Source organism: Euprymna scolopes, chromosome 16, assembly GCF_053919585.1.
Source record: "Euprymna scolopes isolate OS-2025 chromosome 16, ASM5391958v1, whole genome shotgun sequence".
In the NCBI taxonomy this organism is placed as follows: Eukaryota; Metazoa; Mollusca; class Cephalopoda; order Sepiida; family Sepiolidae; genus Euprymna; species Euprymna scolopes.
The window spans coordinates 85,185,048-85,203,418 of NC_136497.1; the positions used below are offsets into that span (position 1 = coordinate 85,185,048).

The 18,371-nt window shown below is 33.2% G+C and overlaps 1 protein-coding gene across 2 annotated transcripts in view; it reads left to right on the forward strand.

Annotated features, from left to right (window-relative positions):
• Nucleotides 1–18,371, forward strand: part of LOC145296015 (uncharacterized) — a 512,151-nt gene that overhangs the window by 67,617 nt on the left and 426,163 nt on the right. The window contains exon 5 of one of the 2 annotated variants that reach the window (XM_080142037.1): nt 15,087–15,149. The exons of the other annotated variant lie outside the window; for it this stretch is intronic. Coding sequence (XP_079998163.1) covers nt 15,087–15,149 — 63 coding nt within the window. The remainder of the gene's footprint in view (nt 1–15,086; nt 15,150–18,371) is intronic. 2 annotated transcript variants of the gene reach the window in all.

Consider the following 18,371-nt stretch of genomic DNA (forward strand, 5'->3'; position numbering starts at 1 on the left):
ATGAGTTTCCAGACTTTTCATATGTAGACTTCTATTGATAGTACACGCATAAAATTTTAGTCCCCTTCAAAGTCATCTCTTCCGGCTACAATGCACTTGTTGTACCATTCCAACAACTTCTGGAAGGCCCCATGGAAGTCCTCTTGTGTGAGCATGTCAATAACCTTTGTCATAGCCTCTTTTGTCTCCTCAATTGTCACCTCTCACTATCTGTCATAGACTTCCTGCCTTCCTTGAATCTCTTATGCCTGCCACTCAAAAACTGATCCATGATTTATGTAAGATGGTCCTAAATCAGTCTTTAGCATTCCATATATTTCTGTGACATTTTTTCCAAGTTTAAAACAGAATTTTATTGTATATCGTTCTTCTAACGTGTCCTCACATTCAGGTTGCATTTTTGAAATTCGGCAGCTGTGACAATTCCTGCTGGAGCTGTTCATTTGAACCTGAAAACATAAAAATTGGCCAGTCATCTGATAAGATGTATCGCAATAAAGTTTGGAATTTTCAAGCCTCTATGGCAAATTTAAATGCGTGTATACAAAAGTCTGGAAACTTATTGAATGCACCTCGTATATGGAGAAAGTGAGAACTTTGAGCATACAAACTCTCACCAAAATAATATCAACCAGAAAACGGGTGCTACGCTTGGAGAAACAACCAAACTAATTCCTTGGTAATATTAGAATTTAAAAGAAGAAAATAGTGGCAGAGGCTATTTGAAAAAATGCTCCCCCCCCTTTTTTGTTTGGAAAACAAATAGTAATCATTTAAATGAACCGAATATTCTTTAAAAGATTAACGAGTTCATTATTTAATTATTTAAATACAGAAAAAAAATCATCCTTATCGATCGTCTTGGCACTGGCAGAGCTCAGCAGTTCTGATTAAGTTAGAACAATCTTGTTGAAATCCAATAACAAGCTTTAGAATTTATTTTTAATTCAAATAAGGAATTACAGGAAATGACATGACTTGACTTTTTGGTTAGTTTCTTCCTCAGTGTGTCTAGCATCACAGAATTTCACTGGACAGTTTCTTCCAAGAACTTCCAATCTGTGGAATACATTACCATAGGACTGCTTCCCTGTTGACTATAAGACTATCATCTTCGAATCCAATGTTAACAAATGCTTGTTATAAACTGTCCCTATATGTAATGGAACTTGTTTCATTTAATTAATCATTGTAATTCTTCATCATTCAACTGATAAATTCATCCATCTCATTAATCCTTATCCACAACTAGCTTTTGGCCTTCATAAATAATGACTAAGGTTATGACAACAGCATATTCTCGTCATTGTCATGACTCTCAAGTATATATCCTACACAATTAAACACAGTTAATCAACCGAGAACCACATCGCTCTATATAAAAGCATATAAGATATCAACGGATACACACTCGAGAGTCAAAACAATGAAAAGAATATGCTGTTGTCCTAGCCCTAATGATGACTCATTCTATATAAATTAAAAATGTAATTTGATTTCGGAACAATTCATTTTTAAATGGGTAAAATCAGTTTTTCTTACCTTAACAACTCAGGGTTTATATTCATTTTGTCTTTTTAAACAGGTCTTGGGGGAGTTTCTACCTGATGAAATTAAAACAATAATTACAGAGTGGAATCATTAAGTTGTTGCCTTTAAGACAACAATACTACAGCTTTATTATAAAACTTTTATTGAAAAAGTCAAGTCAGGTAACTTGTAGAGTTGACATCTATTCAATCACCACCTTGATACGTGTTTAGAACTGGGAGCATGCTTTTTCCACAAGCGCCACCAGGAGTTCAGCGAATACTTGGCAGATGGCAGCGATCAGGCTGGCTTTGGTGTTGTGGAAGGTCATGTTGATGTTCTCGACATATGACTAAATGAAGTAGTCCTGTGGGTTCAGGTTAGAGGAAGAGGGCGATCAGTGATAGAAGCACTCCCTCTGAAGCCAAACCTCGGTCTCTTTAGATTTTTGGGCCAGTGCAGAGTCCTGCCAGCGGCCACCTGATTGCATCAGGGTTTCACCAAACTCTTCAGCACATCCAGGTACACTTTGACATTGACTTTCAAGCCGACTTTGAAGATGTGAGGTGGCATGATGTGGCCCTCACTTGAAACCACACCAAAGACCATAACCATAGCTGGAAACTTTGTTTTTATCACCCTTGGTTCGTCTGTTATTCGTGACAATCTAACAATGCATTTAGAGGGTGCTGGCAATGGTCCTGTTGTCATACCTTGGATCAGTAGAGATCATGAGTTGTACAGTGGTGCATCTCTGATCTTGCTCGTTAAACATTGTCACTTTCAGAGATGATAGAAGGCTGCTATCACTCTTAGAAATTGTACACAATTGGCCAACTAGTAGATGGTCTGCAACAAAAAGAAAACGTTTTCATTAAACGGAAATGGAATCATGTCTTCTTTTCTATGGCGACAATTAATTTTATCATTCCACCCTGTACATGACACAAAATTAAATACATTCTCATATTTTGAACAGACTTTTGTAATTTAAAGTTCCTCTAAAATTAAAACCTTAGTATGTCTATAACTTGTGTAAACTGTTTTCACAGTTTTCTTCAGAAGTTTATATCTAATGGCATGTAAGTTGCTTCTTGCACATTCACAGCAGGAACTTGACTTGTACCACAACTACAAAGATTTTCCTTTCTTCCGTGTATCTAACAGCAAATAGAATTTTGAACAGTTTCTTTCTAAGAACATCTCCATCATGGAACATTGCCATGAGATTGCTTTCCTGCAGGCTACGACATTTATTTAAATCCAATATTAAAAAAGTAAATGATCAAATTTAGTTTATTCTTCCATCGTTTTCAATATAATATTCTTCATGATTCAATTGGCAATCTATCGCAGTAACTATTATCTTTGAGTTGCTTTTGGCCTTGATAAGTAATGATTCATTTGTATATAAATTAAAAAAAAAAAACAAGCAAAAAAATAATCCTACTAATCTGAACTTTCTTCTAGCAATGACTAGCCTGGATGCTCGGCGTTGCCCGGGTGTTGGGAGGTGTGTGTTGAGCGCAAAAAAAAAAGTGGTGGCAGGCAGGCAGGCAGGCTCGAATCTGTGACATGAAGTCAGAAAAGAAAATGAAAGAAAATCTGACGTCTTACCCCTACTCCATGACGCGACCGGAGGTTCGGAACGTTGAAATTAGTAAAGTCATTCCAACCGATACAATGACTTGCAAAAATTGAGATGCAAAAAAAAAAAAAAAAACGACCCTCCTTGTAGAAAACTGCCCACTTGAGGGTGAAGGAATTAATGTTTTTAGCCAATTTTTCAATATTTGTTGTCCGAAGGGTTGAGCTTCAAAACAATACCGATCTCATGAAAATCCATCACCTCTCGAATATTTTAGGCAGACATACAAACAAACATACATATATGCATACAGACAGGTGAGATTTATATAATAGATGATCATAAGATTTTTTCGTGACAATTTGTCTGCACATTTGCAACTTTTCTGTCTGACTGATGCTTTTGTTAAACTTCCATGTTGTATTCATTAGAATAACTCCCAATAATAAAGATGTAGCGAGTAGTCATGCTTTTTGGTTAAGATTTCTATTAGTTGTTAAAAGCACCTTGCAATTCCAAGTTTCATAATATTTTCATAAACAATCGTTAAAATAAACAAACCTGCATAATCTTTTCACAAACATGCGCACTTGTACGTTATCGCCAATGAGCGATCAAGAACCACCGCTCAATTAATAAAAGTCGCTTCTACATACATGTGGTTTGATCTTCGTTCTTTGATTCTCACTTCCCATGTGTGTGACCGTTGATCTCTATATTTGCATCGGCTATTTAACTCATGTATGAGAACACGAGGGAGAATTGTGACAGTTTCAAATGTTTTATTAGGGAGAAACGTTCATTCATGAGGGGAGAGACCAAAACTAATTCCTCATAAAAGAAAGGCTAAAACTTGTTCCTTCTTATTTAACTTTCTTACTTAATCCTAAAAATAGTCGACAAATAGATAGATCTCAAGGAAATTTCACTTAGATTTCTAGATTGTCGGCAGGTCAAATTCAGATGCTTCTTCACTGCAAACTACGTTGAAACTGTGTCTGTCTAAAACATGATGTGATTTCTTATGTTATAGCATCGATACCTGCTTCAAGTTCTTTTTGCCTTGGGAGCTGACCTCCAAACTCTTGTGTAAATCACACTAGGTGCACTGGGTTCAGCTTCATTCGCTGCCAGACCATTTCAAGACGCATTTAATGTAACTCTTGCTGAAATTTATCCTAGTTAAGATCATCTCTACTTAACCAGCATAGGTTCCTAATATATAAGACACTTGGAAAGGTGCTGAAAATACATCTGGTATAAAAATTTAAATATTGGCAAATCCTTACAATTTAACTGACATAAAGAAAAAATTTTAGTATTTAAAATATCATATTATTACCCACACGTTTTTTTTTTTTTTTAAATTGATTTGTTTGTGGAGAATTTTTAGTATTTAAAATATCATTCATATTATCACCCACACTAGTTTTGTTTTTTTTAAATTGATCCGTTTGTGGAAAATTTTTAATTAAGTTTATTTAACAAATTAGTTTTACCTACCTGGCATTGTGGGAATCTTTTTACTTTCGTTTTCGTTTCTCTTTTCTCTTTCTAAATTGTATAAATACATTTGAGTTTAGTTTTATTACTCTTAAATTTAAAGAGCCAGAGGTGCTAAATTTATAGATAATAAGGATCTAAGAGTCAGAAGTGCTTGATTTATAATTAATAAGAATCTAAAAGCTATAATCACTTGATTTATCAATAAGTAAAGAGCCCAAGGTTCTAAACTTATAAATAATAGGAAGCTAAAAGACGTAGATGTATAATTTATAAATCGCAAGAAGCTAAGAACCAGAGGTGCTAAATTTATAAATGACAGCCGAAGATTTTATAAATAACAAGAAACCTAGAGCCTGAGGTGAAAATTTATAAATAAGAATCTAAGAGCCAAAGGTGCTTGATTTATCAATAAGTAGAACCAGAGGTGCTAAATTTATAAATAATAGTAAGCTAAGGGCAATAGATGTTTAATTCGGAAATTGAAAGAATCTAAGAGCCTTAGGTGCTAAATTTCTAAATATGAAAAAACCCTAGAACCAGTCCTTATAGAGAGACTGGCTTCGAAGTATTATGAATGCTGAAAAGGAGAAACTGGTTATATAGTGTCAGTTTTATGTGCATGTGAAAATGAGAGAAGAATGAAGCTGCAAATAGGATTTTTTTTTAAATTGCCTTAGCAATATTTATAGGATTATTTGCTTGGTCAATATTTAAAAACCACTGTCAATTTGCATTTTTTTTTCTAAGAAATATTCGATTAATAAATAAATAAAAAAAAAGATTTAACGTGTAATTATCAACTTTATGCACAATTGAGAAAAAGGCACACACACACACGCACATGAAGTTGTCTCATAATTTTATTAATATAGAGATATAAGTTTAGTTAATTTATTGATTTAACCCTTTGTCCAATAGTCATCTATTCAAATAAAACCAACCATGCATCGCGTATAGGAAGCATTACACTCTCAATAGATATTAATGGTTTTATCCTTGCCTTTGACTTAATACGAGTAAATCTTTGATTATTAAATTACAAAATATTTCAGTGTATTTTATAACAAAAAAAAAGAAAGTTATATCTTTTTTCTTCATTTACTTCTACTTGCATCTATCTAGAAATTGAAATCGCTATATGAATTGATATTACGTTCAAGCCTTTTTTTTTTTTTTTTTTCGCTTTTCTCTCAAAATCCGATCACAATCATAATTTTATATCACATTTGCCAAATGATTTGATTCTGGTGCCTTGGGAATGAACGCCAGTCTGAAATTACTCTTTACTGGAGATATTGACTCTTGCAACTCAAACCTTTCATGTGATATAACCAAATTACTGCGGGTAAAACAAAACAATTGAATTCCATGGGAAACGAAGTTATGGTTGGTCCTCTTCTCTCTCTCTCTCTCTCTCTCTCTCTCTCTCTCTCTCGCTCTCTCTCTCTCTCTCTCTCTCTCTCTCCTTGCCACCTCTTTCCCTCTCTCCTCTTTCTTGTGATGTGTAATTGAGAAAGGCAAACTAATATGGCTTTGTTTTCGTTTCAAAATAAAATGTTGAAACTTCAAAACAATGTTTTTGTTTTATTTCTCATTGATGAAATCTGATAAAACTGTCAATGATCAATAATAGATTTTTTTTTTAAAGGATGTGCTGGAATTTTTAACTTTCAACCTTTGAGCCATGTTTTAGAGTGTGATATTATGGTGAATATGTCTCGACTGGTACAGGAATGTTCTTTACATATATGTAGGATTATTTGTTTGGTTAATATTTAAAAAAAAAACACTGTAAATGTGTTAACCTTAAAAAGTACAGACCACCATATATATATATATATATATATATATATATATATATATATATATATAGTCTTGGGAGTTTCTTTAACTTTTAAACCTATATAAAAAAAATAAATATAATTCTTTAAATCTATCGTTGAAAAAATTATTTTGCCAGTAAGTCAACTTACTGCAATCGCTGAACCTATTTGCTTTCTTGAATTCACATTAGTCCTAATGTTATTTCAGTGATCATCAGTTGTTTACCATGAAACAATGTTTCAGGGATTCAGAAACTATATATATTAGCCAACGTTTCTTCATATTTATTTACTGTTTAATTTTTTCTTTTACTTTTATATGTGTATATGTATTGTGTGTATGTATTGTGTGTATGTGCGTACTTATATGTATTTAAGAATGACGTGGAACCTTCTCACTGGCTATACCTTCTCCTTCCTCTTCCTTTCTCCTCCTTCCCCATACATATACATCACTTTCACTGCACTGATGAAGACTGAAGGATCGGTCGAAAATATCTACATGTAAAAAAAGCTTTTTTTAATTTCTTTATAATAATATTTTGTATTCCTGCACGTCACCAATAGAAAACAAATAAAGAAAAGTTGTAAACTTTTATACTTTTTGTGTTCTTTTAAGCTGATCAAAAAGAACGGACCCCGACTCTAATTAGGCCCTGTTTCTTAGTGTTTTGTCCAAATGAAATGAAACTTTGGTCATAACTAGTTTATTACATTCAAAACATCATATCAAAGCACTAGGGTCTTTGGCCTTTTTTTCTCCATTCTACAGCATATGTTCTAGATATAATTTCTATGTTTTTTTGTTTTTTGGAGTCACCCTCTGTGTGTGTGTGTGTGTGTGTGTGTGTGTGTATATATATATATATATATATATATATATATATATATATATATATATATATATATATACACACTCTTGTCTAGTTACAACCACTGCCAACAATTTCCATTACTCTCTATATGTATCTAAACTAAATGAAAATTCCATAAGCAAAACTTCTTTCTTAGAAATGCTCGGCTGTGGAATACAATACCATGGAGCTGCATACCAGCTGATTATAATAGTCCCTTTCAATCCGATATAAACAAGTTTTTATGAGCCATTCTTGTAAATAATTAATTTCTGCCCAATTTCCACCATTACTGATCACCAGTGTTCACTCATTAACTCTTATCCTCGAATGGCGTCTGGACCTTCATAAGTAGTGACTCTTAAGTAAAAGATTTATATGTATGTAGGAAGTGCATTTAATAAGTTTCCAGATTTTTTTTTTTGTACAGGCATTTAAAATAGTCGTAGACTCTTGAAAATTCAATACGTTATTACTATACATCTTATGAGATGACTGACCAAGTTTTATGATTCCAGGTTCAAATAAAGAGCTACAGCAGGAATTGGAATATTTATTGATAGGATGCACATGAAATTCTAGTCCCCTTCGAAGTAATCTCCTCTGGCTGCAATGCACTTGTACCATTTAAACAACTTCTGGAACGATTAAAGTTTGATTGTCATAGCTGGTGAATTTCCAAAATGCAATCTGGACTTGAGGACACTTTAGAAGAACGATATGTAATAAAATTCTGTTTTAAAATGACACAGAAACGTATGGATTGCTTAAAACTGATTTTGGAGCATCTTGATGGATTAAGCCTCCATTTTTGAGTGGTGTAAGAGATTCAAGGAAGGCAGAGAATCTGTGAGGGATGATGAGAGATGTGGAAGGTGTGTGAAAGTCAGAACGCCAGAGTTAATTCGCTAAATAAAGAATTTCATGGATAAGGGCCGTTGTGTGTCTACAGGAACAATAATGCACAGTTTGATGTCAGTGTGGGAACTGTACACTCAATTATTCATGAGGAACTGAAGATGCAGAATATTTGCACAAACGTACCAGTCTACAACTCTATCCTTGTCACAGTTTATTTCACCAAGATGGGCATTAAGACAGTTCCTCACTCTTCCTATAGTCCAGACCTTGCTCCCTGTGACTTTTGCTTATTCCCTAAGCTCAAGGAAAACCTTAGAGGCTGTTGCTATGAGACAAGTGAGGAGATGAAGAGGATGTGACGAGTGTCATTGACACGCTCACACAAATGGACTTCTATGGGGTCATTCACGAAGTTGTTGGAATGGTATAACAAGTGCATTGCAGCCAGAGGAGATTACTTAAAAGGAGACTAGAATTTCATGTGTATCCTATCCTATCAATAAAAGTGTCCATACGAAAATCTGGAAACTTATTGAAGGCACTTTGTGTGTGTGTGTATATATATATATATATATATATATATATATATACTATAATGCTCCTTATCTTGGGTTGAGCATATTGGGAAGTGATATACAAATTGCCATATTAAGCGACGTATTATTGCCGTATTAAGTACAAATTGCCGTATTTGTGTAAACAAATCAAACGGAGACATATGGACGATGTCTAAACAGCGTCAATTCATTACCCACACAGCAGCAGCCTTATAGTGCAATGGTGAGAAGCTTTGATTATCATTTGGCTGGTCGGGTTTCGATCCTGGCTTGAGGCAGTTGCCTGTCTTGCTGCACTGATGAGCTGTGAAACAGCAAAACAGTACTGTATGTGGATGACTATATATATATATATATATATACACACACAGTAGCGTCCAAAACTAAGAGACAAAATTTTAAAACTTAATATTTGTTAGAAATAACACCTGTGAAAAGCTGAAATTTTGACAACTGGTAGTCGTTATCATCCATAATAACATACTTAAATTTGAATCATTTGCAAAGGATAGAAAAAGAATTATAACAATTATTTATATATTTTCAAAATAGGAATCTCCAAAAGTAAGGGACAAAATTCAGAAAAACAATGTAAACAGTATGCTATATTCAAATTTTTTGATTTCCTCTAAAGAATAAGTCTTACTTAGTCATTTGTAAACGTTGCATCAGCCGGCACCATGGCGAAATGCCAAAAACTTGATTACTCTGTAAGAGGATCTATTGTGAAGCTACACAAGGAAAAGCACACCATTAGAGAGATTTCAGAGAAAGTGAAACGTTCCAAGAATGTTGTAGGCAGGGTTGTTAAATCCTAAAATGATACTGGCAAAATAGTGCTTTTAAAACCAGATCCTGCAAAGCTTTGGCAAGAGAAGATCGAATAATGCAGCATATGTCATTAAAGGACCGTTTTAAGTTTTGCACAGAAATTAAAAGAGTTATTAATAGTACCTCATGTTTTAATGTGTCAAGACAGACTTTGTATAGATGACTGCAAGAAATAGGGCTGTTTAATTGAACCCCAAGGAAGAAACCACTTGTTAGTTCGAAGAATAAGAAGAGATTAGAGTTTGCAAACAGGTATGTAATTTGGACATATGAAAATTGGGCAAAAGTATTTTTCAGTGATGAAAGCAAGTTTAATTTATTTGGAAATGATGGAAAAAAAAACAATGTGAAGAGACGCATTGGTGAAAGATTAAGTGCAAAGTGTACTAAGAAAACTGTCAAGTTTGGGGTTGGGGGGCGGAAGCGTCATGGTATTTGGAATGTTTTCTAGCCAAGGTACAATGCCTCTGGACCAATTACAAACTCGTGTAAACGCGCAAATCTATAAAAGCATTGTTCAAGATAATGTGCCAATCATACAGAATTCAGGTTTCGATAGGGCTACCTTCATGCAAGATAATGCCCCATGTCACAAGGCCAAGGTGGTAATGAGTTACCTTAGCGAGCAGGATTTCGAAATTATGGATTGGTCACTGCAAAGTCTGACTTAAATCCAATAGAAAATCTTTGGAAACCTTAGGAGTGAAAGTTATGGAAAGAAATCCCACTAACACAGAGGATTTGTAGATGAAGCTTCAAGAAGAATGGTCTAAAATTAGTATCAAGGATTGTCAAGAACTGATTCGTTCTTGTAGACAAAGATGTGCAGCTGTCATTGAGAGCAAGGGCTGATTTACTAAATATTGATTGTACTTGTGTTTTTATTGTTTTTTTGGCTGTTTACATTGTTTTTCTTAATTTTGTCTATTACTTTTGGACGTTCTTATTTTGAAAAGAAATAAATTTTTATAATTCTTTTTCTATCCTTTGCAAATGATTCAAATTTTAGTAGTTTATTATGAATGATAACGACTACCAGTTGTCAAAATTTCAGATTTTCATAAACAAATATTAAGTTTTAAAATGTTGTCCCTTAGTTTTGGATGCTACTGTATATAGGTATTTATGAAGGTTGATAGCAATGCAGAAAACTGGAATGGTGACAGAGTATGAATGAAAATAAATAATCAGACAATATTTGAGGTATTAATCTTTAGATACCCGGGTGGAGAGATGTGGTGTAGTAAGAATATTGAGCACCTCCCCCCCCCCACCAAAAAAAAAAAAAAATTAGACGCAGCCCGGGTGGAGAAAGGTGTGAAAAAACTTGAAAATAATTCAGGTTTTGTTTTAAAAAGAAAAAAAAGTCACATTACGTAAGCCTCGAAATAAGAAAAATTTTATTGCAAATAAAAAGCTTTTAAAGTTGTTGTAATGTTAAAATTAAAAAAAAAAAAAACTGTTAAAAAAAGAACCCCAGACCACCGTTATGTGAGCTCGAATGTGAAAACTAAAAGCTTACAACCCGACCTCGTTATCCACTGCCCCACGATGCTATCAACAAAATGTTTTTTTATTTAAACCAATTCAACAAAGAATGCCCGATTCGCATGCGTACTTGTCAAAGTCGTTTAAAAGGAACGATTTTTCCGACCCTCCCTTGTTATAAACGTTTATTTCTATATGAAATAATTGAGTGGGTTTTTTATTCTAATTCTTACATATTATTTGAGCAAGAAATCGCTCTTTCAGATAGTACCAGTCTTGACCCAGTCCAATGCAGCTGAGAAAAGTTTTTGACAGACATACACACACGCACACACATTTTGCCTATTAAAATATAGATTTTCTAATAGGTGTTTCATAGCAGTAAATATGAGACTTACTGTTAATATTAATAAAAATCAGGATGGCGGAATATCTTTTGATATTTTATGAGAAACTCTGCTTTTATTAAAAGAGAAAACCAAAGTTCAATTCATCTAAAGGAAAGATCTCTTTGATTTCTTTCTTTTCTTTTGTCCATACTTTCATCATTCTGTTTTTTTTGTTTTTTTTTTGCATTGTTATCAGCCTTCATAATATTCACGTACTTATTTACCTAGTATGCTTCATGCAAACTATCATTTTCTTTTATATGTACTGACTGGTTTTTTTTTTTGGCGTTGCCCAGGAAAGTAGATTAACTCAAGAAATTCGCTGTCCTAACTTGAACGATTTGTCATTTTTGATTGATGTTGCCTATTATTAGTAATAGTACAACAATGCAAATGGTTTGATTGTTAAGTAGACGAAACCAGTATCCCTGTAGATATCTCATTCATCCTATTTTAGACTTGTGATAATGTCTACATTGTTAGGTGGTCTTTGTTAATGTTTGTTATCGTTACTTTTACTTAGTCAACTGCATGGAATTTTACATCATGTTTTTTGTCACTCGGTCACTAGTTTAAGACTTGAGAAAACTGCGTTCCCTAGAATAAACTCTAAAAAAAATTTTTTAAATTTTCAAATGATACATCCCCTTTAATCCTCATTTTGATTAAAAACAGGGGGAAAAAAAATGAAAATTATGGTGGTGACATTTTGATTTTCCAGTTCGAAAATGTAGAAACTATTCTATTATCATTTTAATATTAAATTTATATTGAAAAGTGATCTTGCCCATGAAAATGTAAAATATTTTTTTCAAACGGTTTACATGTAATTGCCCAAAACAAATCCCTCCGCTCTGCTCAACAAAAAGTAAGAGAAAATCTTATTGAAGAAGCAGCTGACGAAGGTCATAATTAGGGCTATGACAACAGCATATTCTTTTCATTGTTTTGACCCTCGAGTGTGTATCCATTGATATCTTATATACTTTTATATAGAGTGATGTGGTCCTCTGTTGATTAACTGTGTCGGATATATACTCGAGATTCAAAACAGTGAAAAGAATATGCTGTTGTCATATCCCTAGTCATAATATTGAATGCTTTTGATCAAAAATGCTGAAACCATTAGTTCCAAGGAGAAATCCTTCTAGACTGAGGCAATTATAATTTTGTTTCAATCCAGTGACTCTCATCAGGGGAGCGTAAGCCTTGTCACTGTAAGAAATTGGAATCAGGCGGTATCAATTGGTGTACTTTTTTATGATAATAAATAAACGTTTTCCTGTGGTTTTATTAAAAAAAAAAAAAATTCTTAAAAGTTATGAAATGTGTTTTTTTTTTTTTGTTTTTTAGTTAAATAATAAGTCATCGAAAGTTTAAAAAAATACTCGTAGGTCAAAAAAAGAAAAAAGGAAGGAAGAAGGTATATCGAAGCAGGGTTTATTTCACCCAGGGGGCTCACTGCCAGTGACTCTCATTGGGACACATGAGTTTCATTATAGGAAGAAATGAGAATCAGAAGTAACAGTAAGGAAATTAATAACCCTGGTCTCCTCTTAAAAAATAAAAAAATAAAAATACAAAGAAAAAATCCAACCTGAAGAAGTCATTTGTACTATTTGGATTCATCGGACTACTGTTCTCATCTTGGAGTGTTATTTTTACAATGTTTCAGTCGATGTAACCTCCGACCTTCTTTAGATGTATCTTGCCGAACTTTGGAATTTGGATGGAATTTCAAACGGAAACCTTTATTTACTTCATGGGAGTAGCATGCTCTCGTTCAGTCAGCCATGACTGAATAGATGTCCTAAGTAATTCACAATTCTATTTTTTGATTTCCCACACTGAGAATTGAACCTTCAGGAGAATATCACTTTTACAATTGATTTTTTCAAGTACTCTAACCACTGTGCCATGAGTAATTGCAGACAATTCTAGTACGAATTTTGGGAGCTTTGAACTTATTTTATTTCTAGTTGTAAATATCTCTATTACTAATATATATATATATATATATATATATAGGAGCAAACAGTTAATAAAACATGTTAAAAAACATTATGTCTCGGCAGTCGTGTGAAAAACATATCTTATTTTTCTTTTATTAATATTATTGGAATTTTCCCCTTTTCTTTTCTTTGTACATATTTGTGAATTATTCCATGGATTTCGGCCTTTTGGATTATTTTGGACCATCTTCCAATTACGTGATTTCCTTGGATTTTACTTGTGCAAATGGAAACTCAATTAACTTTCTTGGAGTTATATTTTTGGATTATACCGTCATTGGATTATTTACCTTTCACCAGATTATCCATTCACGTGTAATCACCTTTTTCTTCACCATATACCCTCTGCTCCACTTTTTGCTATCAAGTAAGATCTTTGACTTGTTGTTTCATCAAATACTTTTGTATGCAAAATCCGATCCTGCATTTTGCTAATTCCTACCCTCTGATGGGAAGTAAAGTATTTCTTCGAAACTCTGTGGATTAAGGACTATCCACTTATCAAGTGTTTCCTTTTCAGATTAAATATGTTTTTAACTCTTTTTTCAAAGTGTTTTTTAACATGTTTTATTAACTGTTTGCTCCTAGTATAAGCTCTATCTCCTATTTGGTTTTATCGAGCTTTTACATCCGGTTGAGATTACTTTACAAATATTAATTCTTTAATATTTATAATATACTTTAGTTTTACCATCCTGGATCATTTTGGTAAATTTAATTGTAATTTTTATTTTATTTTATATATATATATATATATATATATATATATATATATATATATATATATATATTGTTGTGATTGAACAAAACCTTGTGAAAATCACGCTCAAGATGAGAACAATAGTCCAATGAATCCAAATAATACAAATAACCAATCCTCATCTCAAAAATTCAGAAGCGTAATACCTGAAGAGGTTTCTCATACGGTCATCAATTTTTGTATGTAATTAAAACATATGCTGATGTAAACCAGATGAGTTGGTTTGGATATTGTTATAAAGGACATAACTACGTATAGAACCGGATACGAAACAAGATATAAAAGAGCTACCATTTTAAGGTGGGGGCGTCTTGTCTTGTTTTGCAGTCTCGCGTCAGACACTCTACAAGTGTACTCCGGTTAACCAAGCTTCCCAGGGATGAGTGTTTAGCTCTCACAATCTAAGTTCCTTTTCTTTACCTTCATTGACATTTATCTAACTTCAAAAGCAAGTAGCCATTTTGTATTTGTATTATTACAAAGTACTAATAAACCTTCTTTTGTTACGCATCCCACTCGGCGTACTTTGTCATATTATTATATACCGTTGAAACAGGATATAACAGATATAAATTATTATAAAATGATATAATCATTTTAAAAGTAACTTTCTTATTTCATGTATCCACATAAAATGTTATGCTGAGATATGATACTTTAAGTATCAATTTTCAATATTTACTTCAAAAGTGCTCAAGCAAAGCTAGGTAAAAGTTATGAAAATATATTTATGGGAATTAAGAGCATTTCATTTTTGTTGCAATTAGGGAATCATCAGGCTAAAATGTGCTTCAGATCCTTCATATAACTGTATTGTCTCTAGATCTAAAATGAAGATATTTGTTAGAAACTCATCTCTATATTGGTATTTTATTTGTTTCCTATAGGTGATGACCCTGCAAATATATCATCTTCTGGAACAGAAGAGTCTGGCGATGATCCAGAAAATAGTAAGTGCTATGAGCTTTTATTCTCCTTTCAAGTCATATTTATTGAAAGATGTCCTTTTTGATGGAAGAACCTGTGGGGGAATGTCCCATTGGATTTGGAATCCAATTGCATATTCTGTCATTGGTTCAAATCCTGTCCACAGCAACATATTGAATTTAGTAGTTAGTGCTCAGCTGTCTGATCAGTTTTGAGTTAAAACTACATAAACTGAGACAGAAGCCTAGAAAGTTGATTCATAAAAGACTGGGATGTTCCTTTATGCTTTGATTGTTAAGTGCATTATCTGAGTTCTGATAATCTATTATATAAATATGCTTTGTTCAAGCAAGAATTTTCCTATCAATGAATTGAAGCATTTATCTCGATAAGTGTCAATTTGACTCTACAACAAAATCTGGAGTATGTATGTGCGTATATATTCAGAATGTGAAAGATTATATAATTATTTCCACCGCCAAATAACATTGCAGCTCACAAGAGCTATGATGGTCAACAAACTGGAGGTTTAAGACTCGAGTTTCACCCTCATTTGGGCTCATCAGTTAGACATATCTAAACTTGGGATCTGAAACCCAAGTCTCTTGCATGCGAGGCAAACACTCTGCGAACTAAGCAAACGCCCTGCACACAAGAAAGTCTATTAACTAACACAGATCAAGCAAACCGCTGCAAAATCCGACTGCAGAATGGACCTACTTCATCTCGAACAAGAGACACGGGAATCCAACCAACTATAACTCGAGCCAAAGTCTTACAAGTAGGAATTTTAAACTAGCTAGGACAATGCCATCCGAAAATGCCAACCTAGCTAGCAACTAGGTTGGCATTGTTGGGTGGCATTGTCGGATTTCGCCATAGTTTGCTTTATCTGTGTTAATAGATTTTCTTGTGTGTGGGGCATTTGCTCAGTTGGCAGAGTGCTTGCCTCGCATACAAGAGGCTTGGGTTTCGGATCCCGAGTTTGGATATGTCTAACTGATGAGCCTAAATGAAGGCGAAACTCGAGTCTTAAACCTCCAGTTTGTTGACCGTCATGGCTCTTGTGAGCTGCAACATTATTTGACTGTGGAAATAATTATATATATATATACATATATATGTTATTTTATTTGTTTTTGCGATACATTTTGAATGAATTCAATTATTTATATGAAAATGCATTTCTACCTAAATGCGATTTGGGAATAATTTTCCCTCGAGTTATAGACTACGAAACACATGTCAGTGGATAATTATCTTTTAAAAACAATATATATATATACACACACACACACACACATTCACCTGCATGTTTTGAGACCACAATTTTTTACTGTGATCAGCTTAGAACAGTTGTGCTGCTTTTGTTACCATTATGAATAATAAAAGTGATATATACAGGAGAAAAATATTGACTGGAATATTTTTCCATGTGAAATAGGCGTTATTTAGTTCATGTTTCGGTACATTTTATACATTGTTTAGACAATTTATACATTGTTTAGACAATTTATACTTTCTTTAGACAATTTATACTTTCTTTAGACAATTTATACTTTCTTTAGGCAATTTATACATTGTTTAGACAATTTATACTTTCTTTAGACAATTTATACTTTCTTTAGATATGCAAAAGGCAAAAGAAATGTGTTTTTCTTTTTACATCAAACGTAAATAAATAAGATTATTAAACATTAAGAATAAAAAAAGGCAGACAAGAAAGGAAAGACAAAAAGCAAGTAAGTGATTTGTAAAATTTTTCATTATATCAGAAGAGATGGTTAAATGAACTTTCATCAATTGTTTTGAATTCGTCAGTGAAGGGAGAGGTTGTTCATTGAAGGGGGAGTGTGTCTGCATATTAAGATATCAAACGAATAGCGAATAGCGTGTATATATATATATATATATATATATATATATATATATATATATACACACTGTAAATGCCAAAAGATGGAATAAATTCACACCCATAAATTTTGTTTATTCTTATTTATTTTGGTCTTCTAATTTTATTTTTACATATTTTTAATTTGGGCAGATGCCTAAATTGTTATTATATTGTGTCTTACACGTGTGTTTCTTTGGATAATGAAAGATAATATCCTCATATCACTAAGCAACTCTTCAGAGATGAATAGATATTTCTTTAAAACCAGGAAATTTTTTTTAAAGGCATTAAAGGTGACTAAGTGAATAGCATAATTGAAAAGTGTTGACAAAAGAACATATCCTTGCCAAATACTAGACTCTATTTCAGAGGGTAGTGAAACCTCATTGCACATGTGTGTTAAACAGTTGTATGCTTTAATGCATTAAAAAGCCTGAGAGTTTAAGCAGAACACCATCTGCTTGCATAAACTTCCAGAGGCTGCCACAGTTGACAATGAAATGCAGCAGCAAAATAAATAAAACAGGTGACTCTTCTTTGCTAGAAGCATCAACAGTGTGCGATGATTCGTTTAAGGATGAAGATTTAATAGTTGCAGTCATGTCCCTGAGGAAAACCAAATTGGTTTGGCCTTGTTCTTGAGTTGTATGCTTTATTGTAATCATCTCTGAAGAATAGAAACAAATATTTTAGCTGATATGTACATCAGGTTATGCCAATTATATCACAATACTTAGTGAAACATTTGTTAATGTCAAGTCTTTTATTAACAAGCTTCAATATGTTGCATAACAGATTTAGGTGAAAATAAGTGCCTCAAAGACAGAAGTACCCACTGTCAGCTTCACCCCAACAGACAAAAGATCTATTGTCCTTAATGGTGATGTTCTTGATAAGAATTAGTTTAAAATATCTTAGCATCACAGCCATGGATTAAGGTAGAACAGACATCACAGTGCCAGTTGACCTTGCATGTCATTCATTTGCCGACTCAATTCCTGCCTTTGGTCAAGATCTGAAATCAGATGCAGTATCAAGGTGAGAATCTGCCAAGCACTGGTGCAGCAAATTGTTAACTTTAAATTGGTCAGTCTTTGTAAGAGATGCAATAGTAAGGATGAATCAAGCTAACAATGAATACTGTTTTAAGTACAAGCAGTAAGTATATATTGCCTTATATAAGTATACTAGCAGGCCGCCCGGTATTGCCCAGTCGTAAAATACGCTTGAATATAATAATTTGATTAATGCAGATTTAGCATTTATTATATTGGACTCAATATATAGTCATGATTTTAAAAGGTAAAAAAAAAATGACTTATGTGCCACCACTGAGAATCGAAACCAA